Source organism: Microcebus murinus, chromosome 22, assembly GCF_040939455.1.
Source record: "Microcebus murinus isolate Inina chromosome 22, M.murinus_Inina_mat1.0, whole genome shotgun sequence".
Lineage (NCBI taxonomy): Eukaryota > Metazoa > Chordata > Mammalia > Primates > Cheirogaleidae > Microcebus > Microcebus murinus.
The window spans coordinates 16,367,722-16,383,348 of record NC_134125.1 but is presented as its reverse complement, the minus strand read 5'-3'; the positions used below and the strand labels follow the sequence as shown (position 1 = coordinate 16,383,348).

At 49.8% G+C, this 15,627-nt stretch overlaps 1 protein-coding gene across 2 annotated transcripts in view; it reads left to right on the top strand.

Moving 5' to 3' along the window:
* The window catches only part of WSCD2 (WSC domain containing 2), a 113,057-nt gene that overhangs the window by 51,758 nt on the left and 45,672 nt on the right, over positions 1–15,627 (top strand). For both annotated transcript variants that reach the window (XM_075996646.1, XM_075996647.1), the window contains exon 2: positions 8,562–9,495. In XM_075996646.1, the coding sequence (XP_075852761.1) occupies positions 9,117–9,495 (379 nt within the window). In that variant the 5' untranslated portion in view covers positions 8,562–9,116. The remainder of the gene's footprint in view (positions 1–8,561; positions 9,496–15,627) is intronic.

Genomic DNA, 15,627 nt, shown 5'->3' with positions numbered 1-15,627 from the left:
CCCCTTTCTGCAAAGCCCTGGACCAGGAGGGGGACTGTCACGTCACTCCTTTGTCTGCCTCCAGCCTCTGTCCCTTCCTCCAAGTCAGCCCCCCCCCCAGCCCCGAGTTTGGATGCTTCGTTGTCATATACCTCAGAGGGCCTCTGCCTTTTCAAGCCTATGACTGTCCCCACCCTTTTTTTTAAATGAACTTTATTTATTTATTTTTCGAGCTGTTCTAGGTTCACAGCAACATGGAGCAGCACGTACAGACAGTGCCACGGGTCCCCTCCCCGCAAGGCCCCATGCACACACACTGTCACCGTCATCCACACCCTGCGCCGCAGTGGCCCGTTGGTTACCACTGATGAAGCTACCCCGACACACCGTTAGCGCCCAGAGTGCACGGTTGACATGGGGGCCCACCCTTGGCACTGTGCTCTCTGTGGTTTTGGACAAATGCGTGATGACACGCGTCCGCCACTGTGGCGTCCTACAGAGCACCCTCCCTGCCCCGAAAACCCTCTGCACTCTGCCCGTTCTCCCCTCCCCCCTGGGGCAGCCGCTGATCTTTTCACTATCTGCATAGCTTTGCCTTTTCCAGAATGTCGTATGTATCTCCGGAATCCGACAGTCTGCAGCCTTTTCAGATTGGCTTCTGTCACTCAGTAATAAGCATGTAAGGTTCCTCCGTGCCTTTTCATAGCTTGGTAGCTCATTTCTTTCTAGCCCTCCGTTGTGTGGATGTACGAATATGTGAGTTTTCATCTCCTCTGGGTAAATACCAAGGAGCACGATTGCTGGATCGCCTGGTAAGAGTTCGTTTTGTTTTATACGGCTGCCCTTTCGAGACTAACTGTAGCTAAAGTTTATGGAGCCTTGCGGCGTGCCCAGCACCACGGTAGGAAAAATACCTGCGCTTCCCTATTCAACGCAATGCTGTCTGTAACCCCGGGAGGTTCGTGCTTGGCTTTCCAAGGTCAGGAAGCCAAGGTTTTGGGGGTTCCTCCGTCTCTGCATCTCTTCTCCACTCATCTGCTTTCTCCTCCTCCTTCTCTTTGCAGACTAATTTTTGTCCTTTCTTCGGGCACCTGTGACAGCCCCTGAGGTTACAGGTCCTTGGTCCACGTGACCAGCAGAGACCAGAGCGTCTCAAATCCCATCTCCATGTTTTCCTTGGGACAAGAACTGATTGCCCAGTTCTAGATCTGAGTCCAACCACAGGCCAGGAGCAATGCTAGTGGGCAGGGTGATGTGCTACATACATGGGGTTTACCCCTGTAAGCAGGGGATGGGGGGTCACACACTAAACAGACTCTCTGAAATGTATTTTCCACACCTACCTTGAGTGGTCACCCATTATTGTACCAATGCATTGAATCTTCATCTTGTTCTGAGATGAAGTCTGGTATTACCATGAGATGGGGTTATTATTTTGTTTAGTTGGCCAAAGTTGAGGCAGAGAATGACCATTTATTGAGAAACCCTTGTGTCAGGCTTTGCACATGCTTAAGAATTCGGGTTCCAGACTGCCTGGGTTCAAACACGTTTCACCACTTCCTAGCTGTGCATTCTTGCATAGGTGACTTAACTTCTCTGAACCTCAGTTTCCTCATCTGTAAAATAGGGCTAACAAATGAAGCCTTCCTCATAGGGCCATTGTAAGGATTAAACAAGTTATTATTTACAACAGTGCCTGACACTTAGTAGGTACTCAATAAATATTAACTCATGTTTGTTATTAGGCTGCTATGTATTTTAAACACAGCAGCTCATTTAATCCTCCTACCTTCCCAGTGAGGCAGGGTGAATTGGTCCAGTTTTGCAAGTGGGGAAACCAAGTCACAGAGCGGCCACTTACTGAAGATCACACAGCCACTGTGGGTCTGTGCAGGGTCCCACGCAGAGAGGTCTGAGCCCAGGTCCGACTCCTTTCCACGTTTCCTCCCAGGGGTCATTCCTGTCCACTGTAGCCCAGCCTCATTCCCCGTGACAAGTGAAGGTGGCCGTAAAGTTTGCCCATGGACCAAAAGGCACCGGAGTTCTTATCCACTGAAACAACAACAAAAAATTTTTTTAAGTGACTGAATTTCTCAGACAAAATTTGAATATTTATTTTTAATGGACACCATATGCTCCCTCTGATTTTTTTATTTAATTACATCATGGCAGATGGCTGGGTGTTAAAGGCCATTAAGCTAATGGCACTTTGCCTTCTCATTTATTTTCTCGAGTTTTGGGGAAGATAAATGGGAATGGATGTGGATGTCGAGCTGTGAGCAGGGGGCGGTGGCGCAAGAGTCCCCATCCCGGGGACGGAGTGAGGTGTGGGGGCTCTGGGGGTTCTTCCTGGGGAGGTGTGCGGGAGGCAGCATATGCCGCGGTCAGGGACATGGAACAGGTTTCCCCGGTGTGTGCATGCACACAAATGTGCAGAGTATTTGGCGTAGCAATCCCACTCTTTTTTGACCAGGTCTGCATGCTCATCATGGGATCATTAAACTATCCATGAGCAAAAGAGTGTCCAGAGGGGATCCACCCACTCACTATCTGGAGTGCAAAAGCTTTCCTCAGGGTTGGCTGGGATAATAAAATTCTAGATTTCTAAAGAGCGAATGGCCGTGAGTGAAAGCCACGAGATTGGCATTTTACAAGTGCATTTCTGCTTAGACTGTTTCATTACATCGTTCACTTGCCAAATGGCTGGTCTAGGAGCAAGAAGGATGAGAAGAAACTCTTTCTCCATCTACCTGGAGAAGAGTTTGAGGCATGGTATTGCATGTCTCCAAGCTCAGGAAGGATGCCTCTATCAAGGCTGGGATTGCACTGAGAGACTGGTGGCCCAGAGAGGGGAGAGCTGTCCTGCTGGTATACTTTGTGTCCCCGTTGCATCATTCCATCAAGACTCCAGACAGTTTTGCACTCAAATTCACTTTCCACTTCTTCCCAGCTGTGTGTCTGGGCAAGCTATGAACCTTAATTTCCACATCTATAAAATGGGTATATTCATGCCTATGCCTCGTTTTTTTGTTGTTGTTGTTGTTGAAAGGTGCTACATTGCCTTCCAGGATTACATACATCGTATACATGTATCGGGGCAGAGGCATGAGGCAGCAGCTGGTGAGGAAAACCCATTCTACCCGAGCCACACAGGCAGAGAATTCATGGGAGAGAAGCTCCATGAATGCAAATGGGGTCCCTATACCACAATGACAGGGGCTCCAGGCAGGCAAAATCACATGTACTCTCTATCAATTATTATAAGACGGGACACTTGCACATTATATATGTGTTAATATACTATTATACACCTGCATATATTAACTCATTTAGTTCTCACACCAACCCTGAGATAAACACTATTACATCCCCATTCTATGGGTGGGGAAACTGAGGTGCAGAGAGGTTAATGACCAGGTCAAAGGATGATAGTGAGGATTACAGGGCACAATGGGGATAAGGTGCCTAACACAGTGCCTGGCACATAGTAAGTGCTCAACAAACAGCAGTGATTCCAAGTATTTTTATTATTAAGTCAAGACTAAAATGTTGCCTGGCCTGGGTTTCCCAGTTTCTTGGAGACTTCCCAAAAGGATCTCCCACCCCCAGATCTTCACAAACCCTGTTTCTCTGCAGCTATTTCTCAGCCAAGCTCGGGTAGTTAGGGGGTCAGCTGGTCCCTGGGCCTGCTCAGTCCCACAATCTGCCTCTGTCCCCAAAGTCAGGTTCTGGGTCTGTGATGGGCTTTGGTCCTTCCCTCCTCGGCCTAGCTGAACCTGGAAGGGGGAGGACCCAGGGAGGTCTGTGCCTCTTGTTTTCCTTCCCCCTGCAGGGCAGTTCTACCCCACCCACCTTTTAGCTGGCAGCTCAACACCAGAGGTTCATTCTGTCGCTAAAAATAGACTGCGTTTAGACACTTTGAGGCTCCCGCTGGAAACACGAACTGCCGTCACCAAAGGCTGACACTTCTGCGGAAGGGACCTCTCAGTCTCACCCCTGTGGAAACTTAACGCTAGCCCCGGGAGGGAGGCAGGGTTGGGGTTATCCACCACATTCAACACATGGGGAAACTGAGGCTCGGAGGGGTCTCGTGTAAAATGAAGAGGGATGAAGCCACAATAGCCAGATCTTGGCGAGTGTCAACTCAGAGAGGTGAAGGCACCTGCCTGGGTGTCGCACCTGTCGAGGACAGGAGAAGCGATCGGTAGTGTTGTGATTCCGCACGAGTTCTGAGCGGGTGGAGACAGAGGTGAAGGGGGTTGCTGTAGGCGATCCTGGGCTGTAGAAACGCTATCCGTGGAACAGAAAGAAGCAAGGTTGCCGGGAGGGAGGAGCATGCAAGAATGTGTTTATAAAATCTTCAAACACGGTATCCGGCATGAAGTAGGCGCTCAACCGATGGCAGTTAGCTTCACTTCCCCATGGCTTTGGGGCAGAATGTCTGTCTGGAGAGAGAGCAGAAAGAGGGACAATGAGAGGTAGAGAGACAGAGGCAGAGACGGGGAGAGAGAATGGCAGACAGACGTGGGAGGCAGAGGAGTCTTTGGGGCTCCTTTGAGGACATGGGACTATGGCACAGCAGGGGTACCTGAACCCCAGACCCGCCCAGCGCTGAGTGGCACCAGATGCAGCCTCCGCAGAGCCCGAAGTCACAGTTCTTCGAGGCTGTGCCCTGAGTGGTTTGTAGGTTTAAGCCGTGTGGGGAGCCAGTCCCCTTACTCCTCTTATTCAGTTCCTCCACCGGTGCTTCTTGGGGGTCTACTGCACACCAGCTGCTGGATAAAGCGCTGATAGCACGGCCCCGCCCCCTCCTCGGGGCTCAGACCCCAGGGCCCCTTTCTCCAGGTGAGCCCCCCACCCCCTCCGCTCCTAGCCCTGCGGCATGGTGTGCACGGCTCAAGCGTCACCTCCCCTCCCCGGAGGATAAGGAGCTCTGCGAGTGGTAGGTGGGCACAGCCCCTCCGCACAGCCCCTCCCCTCCCACTCCACCAATGGCCCGGGCCCCCTCTATTCCTCGCCAGCTGCTAATGAGCTCATTATCCTCTTAAAGCCCATTTGGCACCCACTTAGAGCAAAGATGTGTTGAAATATAAAAGGACGAGGAGGGAACAACAGAAAAGAACTAGACCCAGAAATATCCTCAGCAAGGCAAAAAGCCGCGGGGAACACCACGACTGAAATCTTCTGTCTCCACGGCAGCCGGAGTGCTGATGTGACACGTGGCTCTACAATCTGCCCGCATGTGCCTCCTGTGGGGGTGGGGCGGGGCGGCGGGACCTCCCGTGAGCATCTCTTACGTGTCAGATCTTTAATTCAGCCCTCCCAGCAATATAGTTTGTTGGGGGAAGTCAAGATGCCTGGGGCCACTTTACAGTTGAGGAGCCAGAGTCTTGGTGAGAAGAGGTGTCCTGCCCCAGTCACTTGCTGGTGGGTGGAAGAGGCAGGATTTGAACCCAGGTCAGGTTGCCCCCAGAGCCCTGTTCTTGCCTGAATGCCTCCAGAAGGGCTGGTGTCTGCCTGCCCATCCCTTAAGGACAGCTGGCTTTTTCTCATGCTAGCCCAGCTGCAGATACATCTGGCACACGTGTGAGCTACATGGAATACTCCAGGGGCACTGCCCACCGCCCGGGGCTTTTCAAGCTGCCCAGAGACTGGTCTCTGTAAGGTGTTGGCATATGAATTTTCAGTGGGTCCCCATGACCACCATTAGAACACAGCCTGGACTCCTAAGCTCGGTGGGCTTTTCCTCCTCCCGGTGCTGTTCTTCTGTCGTTCCTTCACCCAGAGAGCTTTGACACCTCTCGTAAGACCTCTGACTACTCCTGCATGACCTGCCAGCTGGAAGATTTCTCGCTGGGGGACCCCCTCTGTGATCCTCACAGGCAGTGGCAGACCCTCACTTCCCTGGGTTCCCACCTTCTAGATCGTCCCACCCCAGGGTCCTCAGCCCCCTTGACATTTTGAACCAAAGTTTGGGAGCTTATATGCAAAGGCTCTTATCTGGGCATATGCCTGTAGTTGTCATCAGATCATCAAAGAAATACAAGACCAGAATAGATGCATGGTTAGGAATGCAGGCTTTGAAGTCAAGTGGTCCTGAGTTCACAACCCAGCTGCCACTTCCTAGCTGTGTGACTCTGAGCAAATTACCTAATCTCGCTGTAAACTACATACCGTCTCTCTCGTAGAATCGTTATGAGGCTTAAATCAGAGTATATGTGTGTGCAGAACAATGTCCGGCACACATGAAGTGCTCAATAAACAATTAACTATTAATATTGATTGCTATTCTATATCTCGTACATACATCTACTGGGGGATTTATCATTGTCTGTCTAGCATAGTGATTGTTGAAATTGCATTCTCCCTCAGCTGACTCTGAATTCTCTAAAAGCAGAGACTGAATTATTTATTTCTGCACCCCAAGCACACACACATAGTAGGTCTTCAGCATGTGTTTTTAAATGAATGGAAAAATGAGAGGCTGGCTGGATGGGTGAAGAATTAGATAGGTGCATGGGCTGCTACAGTTCAGATGGATAGATGGGTGAATGGATTGATGGGTAAGTGAATCAATGAATACAGTAATGGCGTATGGATGGATGGCTTAAGGAATGGATCTGTAGGTAGCCTGATGGATGATGGATGGATGGATGGGTGGATGGGTGGGTGGATGGATGGATGAATGGATGGGTGGATGGGTGGATGGATGGATGGGTGGATGCATAGTTTGACTCCACAAAGGCATAGATTTTTGTCTCTTTTGTCCACTTATTTACTCCAAGTGCTTAGGAAAGTGACTGGCATATAGTAGGTACTCAGTACTTAGTTCCTGAATAAATGGGTTGGCAGACTCTACCTTAACCCACAGATGGATGGATGGGTGGATGGGTGGATGGATGGATGGATGGATGGATGGATGGATGGATGGGTGGATGGGTGGATGGGTGGATGGGTGGATGGATGGGTGTATGGATGGATGGATGGGTGGATGGGTGGGTGGATGGATGGATGAATGAATGAATGGGTGGATAGATGGATGGATGGATGGATGGATGGATGGATGGATGGATGGATGGGTGGATGCATAGTTTGACTCCACAAAGGCATAGATTTTTGTCTCTTTTGTCCACTTATTTTTTCCAAGTGCTTAGGAAAGTGACTGGCATATAGTAGGTGCTCAGTACTTAGTTCCTGAATAAATGGGATGGCAGACTCTACCTTAACCCACAGTTAAGTGCCCATGCTGCTGTCTGGCTCAGAGGGGGCCGTCACCATTCGATCTTTCATTGGCTGACAGTGCAGACATTGGCAAAGATTGTCGTGGGGACCCTGCTGATGGTGATATGAACAACAACAACAAAATCATTGCCCAGATGGAGTTTTCTTTCTGTTCTCTAATTTGCATTCTATTGTTCCCCTTGGCTAAAGGTCCTGATCATTTATTCATAAAGCAGTGGTCCTCCACCCTCCATACTTATTACTGTTATCCGAGAGCACCTTGTCACTCCTGTAAGTTTCTTCCCCAGCCAGACACTCTGGCTGGAGTGCTCAGGAAGACTCACACCTCCCAGGCTCCCAGCGGGTCTAAATCAGACGTTCCTCAGACCTTGCTTGGAGATGCTGCTGCTGGTGATGAGAGGCGGTGGAGACGGGCTGCTGCTTTGGGGTTGTCTCTGAATTCTCAACTGACGTCCAGACTACGGTGGGGGGAAAAGAGCAGAATCGGAGTTCAGAGCTGCGATTTTGGATTTGGACATTCTGGGTTCAAATCCCAACTCTCCCAGTCACCAGCTATGTGACCTCGGCTTCCCCATCTGTAAAATAGGGAAATAGTTGCCTCCCATAGGAATATTGGGGAGAATAAATGAGATAATACATGTAGCAGGCTTGGCTCAAAGCTGGACACACGGTGGGCACTCAATAAACAATGAATGAACGAATGTGTTGCTAATAACCCTACTTCCCTTCCTTTCCCTCTTCTTCCTTGGATAGAGGGGCTATGGGTTTGATTTCTCCCACCAGAATATGAGCCCTGGGAGAGGAGGGATTTTGTCTCTCCGGCTTGTGGCTTTATTTCCAGCACCTCGGACAGTACCTGGTACACAGTCGATTTTACTAAATATTAGCTGGGGGGGGGAAAAAACGAATAAACTTGGTTCTGCTTCAGAATCACCCAGGTCCAGCAGGTGGTTGCCTCAACAAGGAAATAGGAAGTACTTTCTGGACTTAAGGTAACCCATGCATCAATGTACGTTTGACAAATAATATAGGAAGTGTGAAGCAAAGTAAACCACTAGCCCATAAGACCCTGTGCTCATCCAAGATAAAGTTTATCCCCAAACTAGGGTCTGTTAGGATGTAAGCCCCCCAAATTCCCAGTTTGGTTTAAAGAACAAGGCAGTGTCCTAGAAAACTCGGATCTGGACCTACACCTAGCACTGCTCTTAAAGGGCTTCGTGCCAGTGGGGCTTGCCTCCCTTCTCTGGGCCCCGGTACCCAACATGAGGACACGTGAGACCCCTTTGAGCCCTGTGCCTTAGTGAGGGGCTTCTCATGCCTGTGTCTGTGCTGTTTTGCAGGTGGCCTCTCCGAGCCCTGATGCATGGCTGCATGGAGTCCCGCCAGCTTCTGTTCCCATGAGGCAGGCATGCCGAGCTCGGTCCCCAGCTGGGGAAGAGGCCAGAAATCAGGCCCTGAGTGAAATAATCTAGCTCCAGCAAGCCGGAAGAGCCAAGAACGGGTGAGACACGTGAACTGCAGTTGCTGGTGACCCCCGGAATTCTCCTGCAATTGCTATTTTCAAAGTTCTTTGGGAACTCTCTGCAGTGAAGAGCAAGATGTAGGAAAATGGGACCAACTCATGGGTGTCCTGAGCCTCAAAACCCCTTTTTTTGCCCAAAGAAGCTCACCTTGACTTTGGGAGGGCCGGTAGGCTCTGTCCTTCTTTCTCTTGGCCCCGGCCAAGTGCGCGACTTGTGGGACTTGCAGGACTCTGGCCTTGGCAATCACCTTTGCAGAGACTGAGGGCCCCCAGGGGTTCCATCCCTGAGGGAAGTTTGGGAAACCAAGTCCCCTCCGTCCCCTCCTGAGCCCCCCAGCCAAGCCCCAGCGAGCCAGTCCGGAATGATCCCGCTATGGCCAAGCTCTGGTTCAAATTCCAGCGGTACTTCCGCCGGAAACCTGTGCGCTTCTTTACCTTCCTGGCACTCTACCTGACGGCCGGGAGCCTCGTCTTCCTGCACTCCGGCTTCGTGGGCCAGCCGGCCGTCTCCCAGAGCCAGGCCAGCCCCGCCGCAGGGGGCCCGGCCGAGGGCGCCGAGCTGCCCTTCCTGGGCGACTTGCACCTGGGCAGAGGCTTCCGGGACGCGGGCGAAGCCTCAAGCATCGCCCGCAGGTACGGACCCTGGTTCAAGGGCAAGGATGGCAACGAGAGAGCCAAGCTGGGTGACTACGGTGGAGCCTGGAGCCGCGCCCTCAAGGGGAGGGCCGTCCGGGAGAAGGAGGAAGACCGAGGTAGGAGCAGGGGACACCTGGACACGGAGGGGCTCCGGAGAAGGGAGGTGGCGATACCAGTGGCAGCTGTCAGTTTTCAGCATTCACCAGGAACCAGCTGTCGTCACAAAGCTACAGCCATAGACAGACAGGAGGTTTCATTTTCATCCCCACTGCACAGAGGAGGAAACTGAAGCTCAGAGAGGTTAAGTAGCTCGCCCGAGGTCACACAGCTTGTCCACAGGCAGGTCTGGATTTGAACTCCATGTCTATCAGAGGCCAAAGTCTCACCCTCTTTCTACAGCCTTTATCAGTCCTTGTTAAATATACACGCACATAAAAACAGCCAGCATTTACTGAACACTTACTATGCACCAGGTACTATTCCAAGCACTTTGCATACATAGAATTATTAGTACAACGAGGTTTGGTAGGTGTCATTATTCCCATTTTAAAGATGAGGAGACCAAGGCACCAAGAGCCCAAGATTACATGGTTACTAAGTGGCAGAGCTTCTGTTCCACCAAACTGTCAGTCCACCGTGCCAGATCCCCTGGTGATGGTTCTCAAGGCATCTCATTGTCCTAGATCTATTTCATTGCATTTTCTCAGCCTTTTACAGTCAAATGGGGCTTTTCTTTTATTTGATTTTTTTCTGCATTTCATAGTATTAAACAAGGCCTCTATCTATTATTCTGTGCCCAGTTAACAGACATGGAAACTGAGGCTTGAAGAAGTGAAGACGCTTGCTCAAGGCCACACAGCTGGTGGGTGGCAGGGCTGGAGTTTAAATTTGGATCCATCTGTCCCAAATGCATGGCTAAGACTGTCTCCCAGAGTCTGCTGGCATTTGCCCGTCTGACCAGCATGCTGGGGAGGGACCCATAGCCCCCGTACCTCATGAGATGAACACAAATGACATTTCAGAAATCTGGGCCAGATGGTTTGGGAGAATAAACCACCCATCAAGGCAAAACTTCACTAACATTTGTGTTCAACTCACCAAAGACCCCTTCTCCCACCATGAAGGGGAGCAGGATGAACAGAGGGGACTTGTCCTACAGCACATTCCACTGCCCCAGTCCCACACCTGCCTGGCTTAGGAACCATCCAGAAGCCCCTACCTTCCCACCCTCTGGGATTTCATACACTTCTGCCTCTTTAAGAACCCAGTGTTCATAGGGAGGTGAGAGAGAAGGTTGGAGGTGACAGAATGGATTGGGAAACTTAGATTCATAGTCCAGCTCTGCACCAACCAGCCCAGGCACCTGGCTTCACCCTTCTTACGCTTCAGTTTTGAAATCTGTAAAATGGGGATAACGATCTCTCCCAGGCTGCTCCTGAGAGTTCAAGGAGACAGCAGTCATGGAAGCACCTAGCACGAGGCTGGGCACAGAGTAGGTGCTTAGAGGTGCTCGTGGGAGCTGCCTGGGGAAGGGAGCCCGTCTCATAGGCATAGGTGAGGTGTGGTGGCTGCACAGATGGAGAAATCATGACCTGGCTTCTCTCTCTGCCTTTTCCCCTCATCAAACCCGTCTCACCGTAGCCACTCCAGACTCCACTGGGGCCTTTGAAAGCCCAAGCTCCTGCAAGCCTGCAGCTTAGGATATGCCCCCATCATGCTTAGAACAAATTTCAGACTCCTCCCATGGCCCACGGTTCCAACCTCATCTCATAACTCTCCCCGTCCCCTTCACACACTCCACCCCATAGTCCTTCTTGCTGTCCTTGGAACACACCAAGCCTGTTCCTGCCTCAAGATCTCTGTATATGCAGTCTTGGATGCTCTCCCCCAAGATCTTTGCATGGCTCCCTTCTTCCCTACCTTCAAGTCTTTAGTCAAACCTCACCTTCCCACAGAGCCTTCCCAAGATGGCCCTAACTCAAGTGGCCCTACTTCCCACCCAGTCGCGACCACATTCCCCAGCTTTAAGTCACAGCTCTTATCACCACCTGAAAGCATCTTGTTAATGTGTTTGCTTCTTTGTTTATAGTCTATCTCCTCCAGGAGGGCGGGGCTGTTGCCCGTCCGGCGTGTCTCTGTTCCATCAGCACCCGGGACAGCGCCCAGCACAAAGATGGTGCCCAACACCTGCTTGTTGAATGGGTGAATGATTGGATGAATAAATGAATGGATGGATGACTGTCCCTCTGCTTGGAGTACCTCCACAGTTCCTACTGTTCCTCCATGTCCCAGCTTTACTCACCTCCAGGAAATTGTCCCTGATCCCCCTCTGGGAGTGATTGAATGCTCTTCCTCTACGTTACCTGTCCTGGCCCTTATATGAATAGCAATTGCCCATGCTTGTCCAGGTCCCTTGGTAGAACATGAATTCCTTGAGGTGCAATTGATACATATAACAGCACCAACAGCATGCCCCATTTATTGTAACAATGAAATATTGCTGTCACTACTACCAACAATAATCATTACCATTTCTTGAGCACCTACTTCACACCAGCCACTGTTCTGTTTGTTTTCCATATATTATTTGAATGAAATGATATAGGTGAAATGCTTATCACATCTTCTGGCTCATAATAAGACGTCACTTAATAGTTGCTGTTATGTTTAGTAGTAGTAGTAACATCTAATATCTATTGAATAATCACTATGGGATAGACCACGTTATGAGTGTTTTACTGCCTTATTTAATTATCACAATTCAATAAGTTAGAGACTATTGCTATCACATTTCACAGATGGTAAAACTGAGACTCGGAGACAAATCACTTATCCCGGGTTACACAGGTAGCTAGGCGAGGACCTGAGGCTTAAAACAAAGTCTGTTTCATTCCAAAGCTTGTGAGCATTCCTCTGTACCATGCTAATTGCACGCGCGCGCACACACACACACACACACACACACACACACACACTGTCACCCCAGCAATCTTATGTATTTTATAAAATGCAAAGAGAGATGGAAGATAAAACAAGAAAGTAGCCCCAAGTCTGGGGCTCTTAGCAGGCAGCCTTTGGAATGAGGCAGTGTTATTAAGAAAACACAAATCCAGCCTGTCCTTGATTAACTTATTCAGAGTTCAGTGAGGAAAGACAACATATTAGATTAACGCTAATCAAAATGAGACGCTTCTCTGACCTGACGCTAAACTCATTTGGTTTTCTCGGAAACTGGCGAGGGCTCTGCTTGTCGCAGCGATGCAGGGCTGACGCTGCAGACGGCTCAGAGCCCACCACGGGCCAAGATGGGGAAGGGGGGGGCTGCACCCAGCTGGGCTGGGGTGGGCAGGAAGTCTGAATTCCCGGGTGCAACTGGCACCTAGAAGGTTCCAGTCACCCCGCTAGGTCCTCCTCCTCATTTGGTCAGCCAAATCAGAGCCTGAATCCCAGTTCTGCAACTTGCTCTCTGTGCAGCCTTGGGCAGATCACTTCACCTCTCTGAGACTCAGTTTCCTCTTGGGGCTAAATAGAACTTAACATCAGATAGCTGTCAGGATGGTTACGTAAGATAGATTGAGTGTGTGTCTCTTAAGTGCCAGGCACTGTTCTAAGAGTTTACATCCACTCCATCACATAAGCTTCCTAGCAATCCAGTGAAGCACACACTGTTATTAACTCCATTTTACAGGGAGAAAACTCAGGCACAGAGAAGTCAAGTAACTTGCCAAAGGTTACCCAGCTTGGGGAGGGAGTGAACCAATATTTGAACCCAGGTGGTTTGAGTCTTATGTCTGAATCTTAATCATGACATTGCCTCATTTCTCAGTGTACAGAACACACGTTCAGAGTCAGGCATACAGTAAGCACTTGATATGTGCCACTATTTCTATGAATACTGTATTTTGCAGGAGAAAACAGAGGTACATAGAGGTAATGTGAATTTTCTAAGGTCACATAGCTAGTCTGGGGCAGAATCAGAAGCCAGACCCAGTTTGATTTTAAAGCCCGCACTGTTGTCTGTTTCCCTCGGATTACAGAGAGGCTTGGGCCGGGTGTGAAGGAGGTCATGAGGTTTAGTCTGCGTTTTTGGAAGAGAAAGCAGGGACCCCCACTCCCCATCTGCTCCAGCTCAGGGTGCAATGGTTGCAGGTTATCGAGGGTCTGCTCTGTGTCCGGGACTGTGCATCCATACCCTCCTTTCAGCTCCACATGGGGTACAAATTATTGAGCCTCATTTCATAGATGAAGAAACAGAGGCTCAGAGAGGTTGAACTACTTGGCCAGTGTCACACAGCTGTTAAGAAGCAGAGCAGACTCCAGCCCAATTCAGTCTGAGTCCAAAGCCCCTATTCTTAACCACTGAGCTATACTATTAATATCTTTCTTAAAATATATAATGCCCAACTCCATTCATTCATTCATTCACTCATTCACTCATGCGTTCCATATTTACCGCATGCCTACTATGCGTGCAGCCTGGGCTGGGAGGTGGAGACACAGGGAAGAGTCAAGCATAGCTTTTCCCTCTGAGAAACGTTCTCAGCCTCTCCGGGGAAAACAGGTAGATAAAAAGATAAATCATATTTTCAAAAAAAAAATCACTCTTTTCCCGATTATCAAAGTCACACATGTTCACTGTAGAAGTATTAGAATACATTAAAAAAAAAGAGAGAAAGATGAAGGTAAAAATGACCCAGAATCCCACATCCAACGACAGCCCTTGGCACTGGTGCTAGAATGTCACCTTCCTGCCCGTGCCTTTCTGTGTGCTCTGCCAAGGTGTAGATTCGTGTGCATCGAATGATACCCTGCTTCCCCCCATTGTTTTCATTCTCATTCACTTTTTCATTTTACAAAAAAAATCTACCATGATCCAAAATAATTTCTAATTTGAAAAAAAATAATGGACAGTTCTTGAGAAGTTATTTAGAAAAGCGTTATCATGGGGTAAGCCAAAGGGGGGGTGGGCAGTCCCATTCAGTCCTGGGGAGGGTGTCACAGTTCCCCAGGCGAGGAGGGGGGTGGGGAAGCTGGGGCAGTAGGATCCGTAGGCCTTGACCAAAGTGAGTGGGGCTCCAGGAAGTCTAGATACGAGCAGGAAATTCCATCCCAGGCACAAGGAAACCCAGACAGCCCTGGGGTGGCCAGCCAGGGGGACCACCTTCCAGGGTGGCGGGGGGACCCTGGGCCGGAGTGAGTATTTCTTGTGTCTTCACTCTGTGCCTGGCCCTGTGCCAGGTGCGGTGTGTCGATTAATTGTACTCAGGTCAATCTGAACAATACCCTTTGTAGGACGAACGGTTTCCCGGGGCTGCTGTTGCAAAGTACCGCTAACTGGGCGGCTTAAAACAACAGATGTCTCTTCTCTCGCGGTTCTGGACGCCAGGTATCTGAAGTCCAGGTGTTGGCAGGGCCTTGCACTCTTGAAGGTTCTATGGGAGAATCTGTTCCATGCTTTCCTCCTAACGTCTCATGTCTCACCAGCAATCCTTGGCATCTGTGGCCTACAGTTGCGTGACCCCAGTCTCTGCTTGCATTTCCTCGTTGCAGCCTCCTTGCGTCTCTCTGTCGTCATAGGGCCACCTGCTTATAAGGACAGACAGTCAGCATGGATTGAGGCCCACCCTACTCCAGTTTGGCCTTATAACGTAATTACCATCTGCAGTGACCCTATTTCAAATAAGGCCACCTTCTAAGGTACCGGGGGTTATGACTTCAATGTGTCATTTTATTTTGGTGAACAAAATTCAACTCATAACACTCGTAGAATTTTTGTCCCCACTTTTCAGGTGGGAGGACTGCACCTTGGAGAGCTTGAGCAATATTTTCAGGCTACTGCAGCATCATACGTGGGATTTGAACCCAGATCGGGTTGACTCCAGTCGGTGGTGAGGCCTCTTGTTTGGGGCTCCACTCACAAACAGCATACAAGAGGCATACAAGTTAGCTCATGCTTAGCTACCCTTTTAACAAATTACCTTTTTCGAAGAGAGCAAAATGTTGTGGAAAGATTAATTGGAGCAAAAGGAAAAAAAAAGGAATTAAAACACCGCCAGGAGCAGTTTTTTCAGATGCTGGTTTCTGTCTTGAGATAAATAGCCCGGCCGGGGTGACTTTGCCATTTCAGCAATCTTTGCATCACCGCGGAGACGAGCTGATAGATTGTGTGAACTTGGCCATTAATCCCTCCTCCAGTGGCCTGTGATTTTGTCCCTGCTTTACATACCTGACCTCCCATCTCCGAGAGA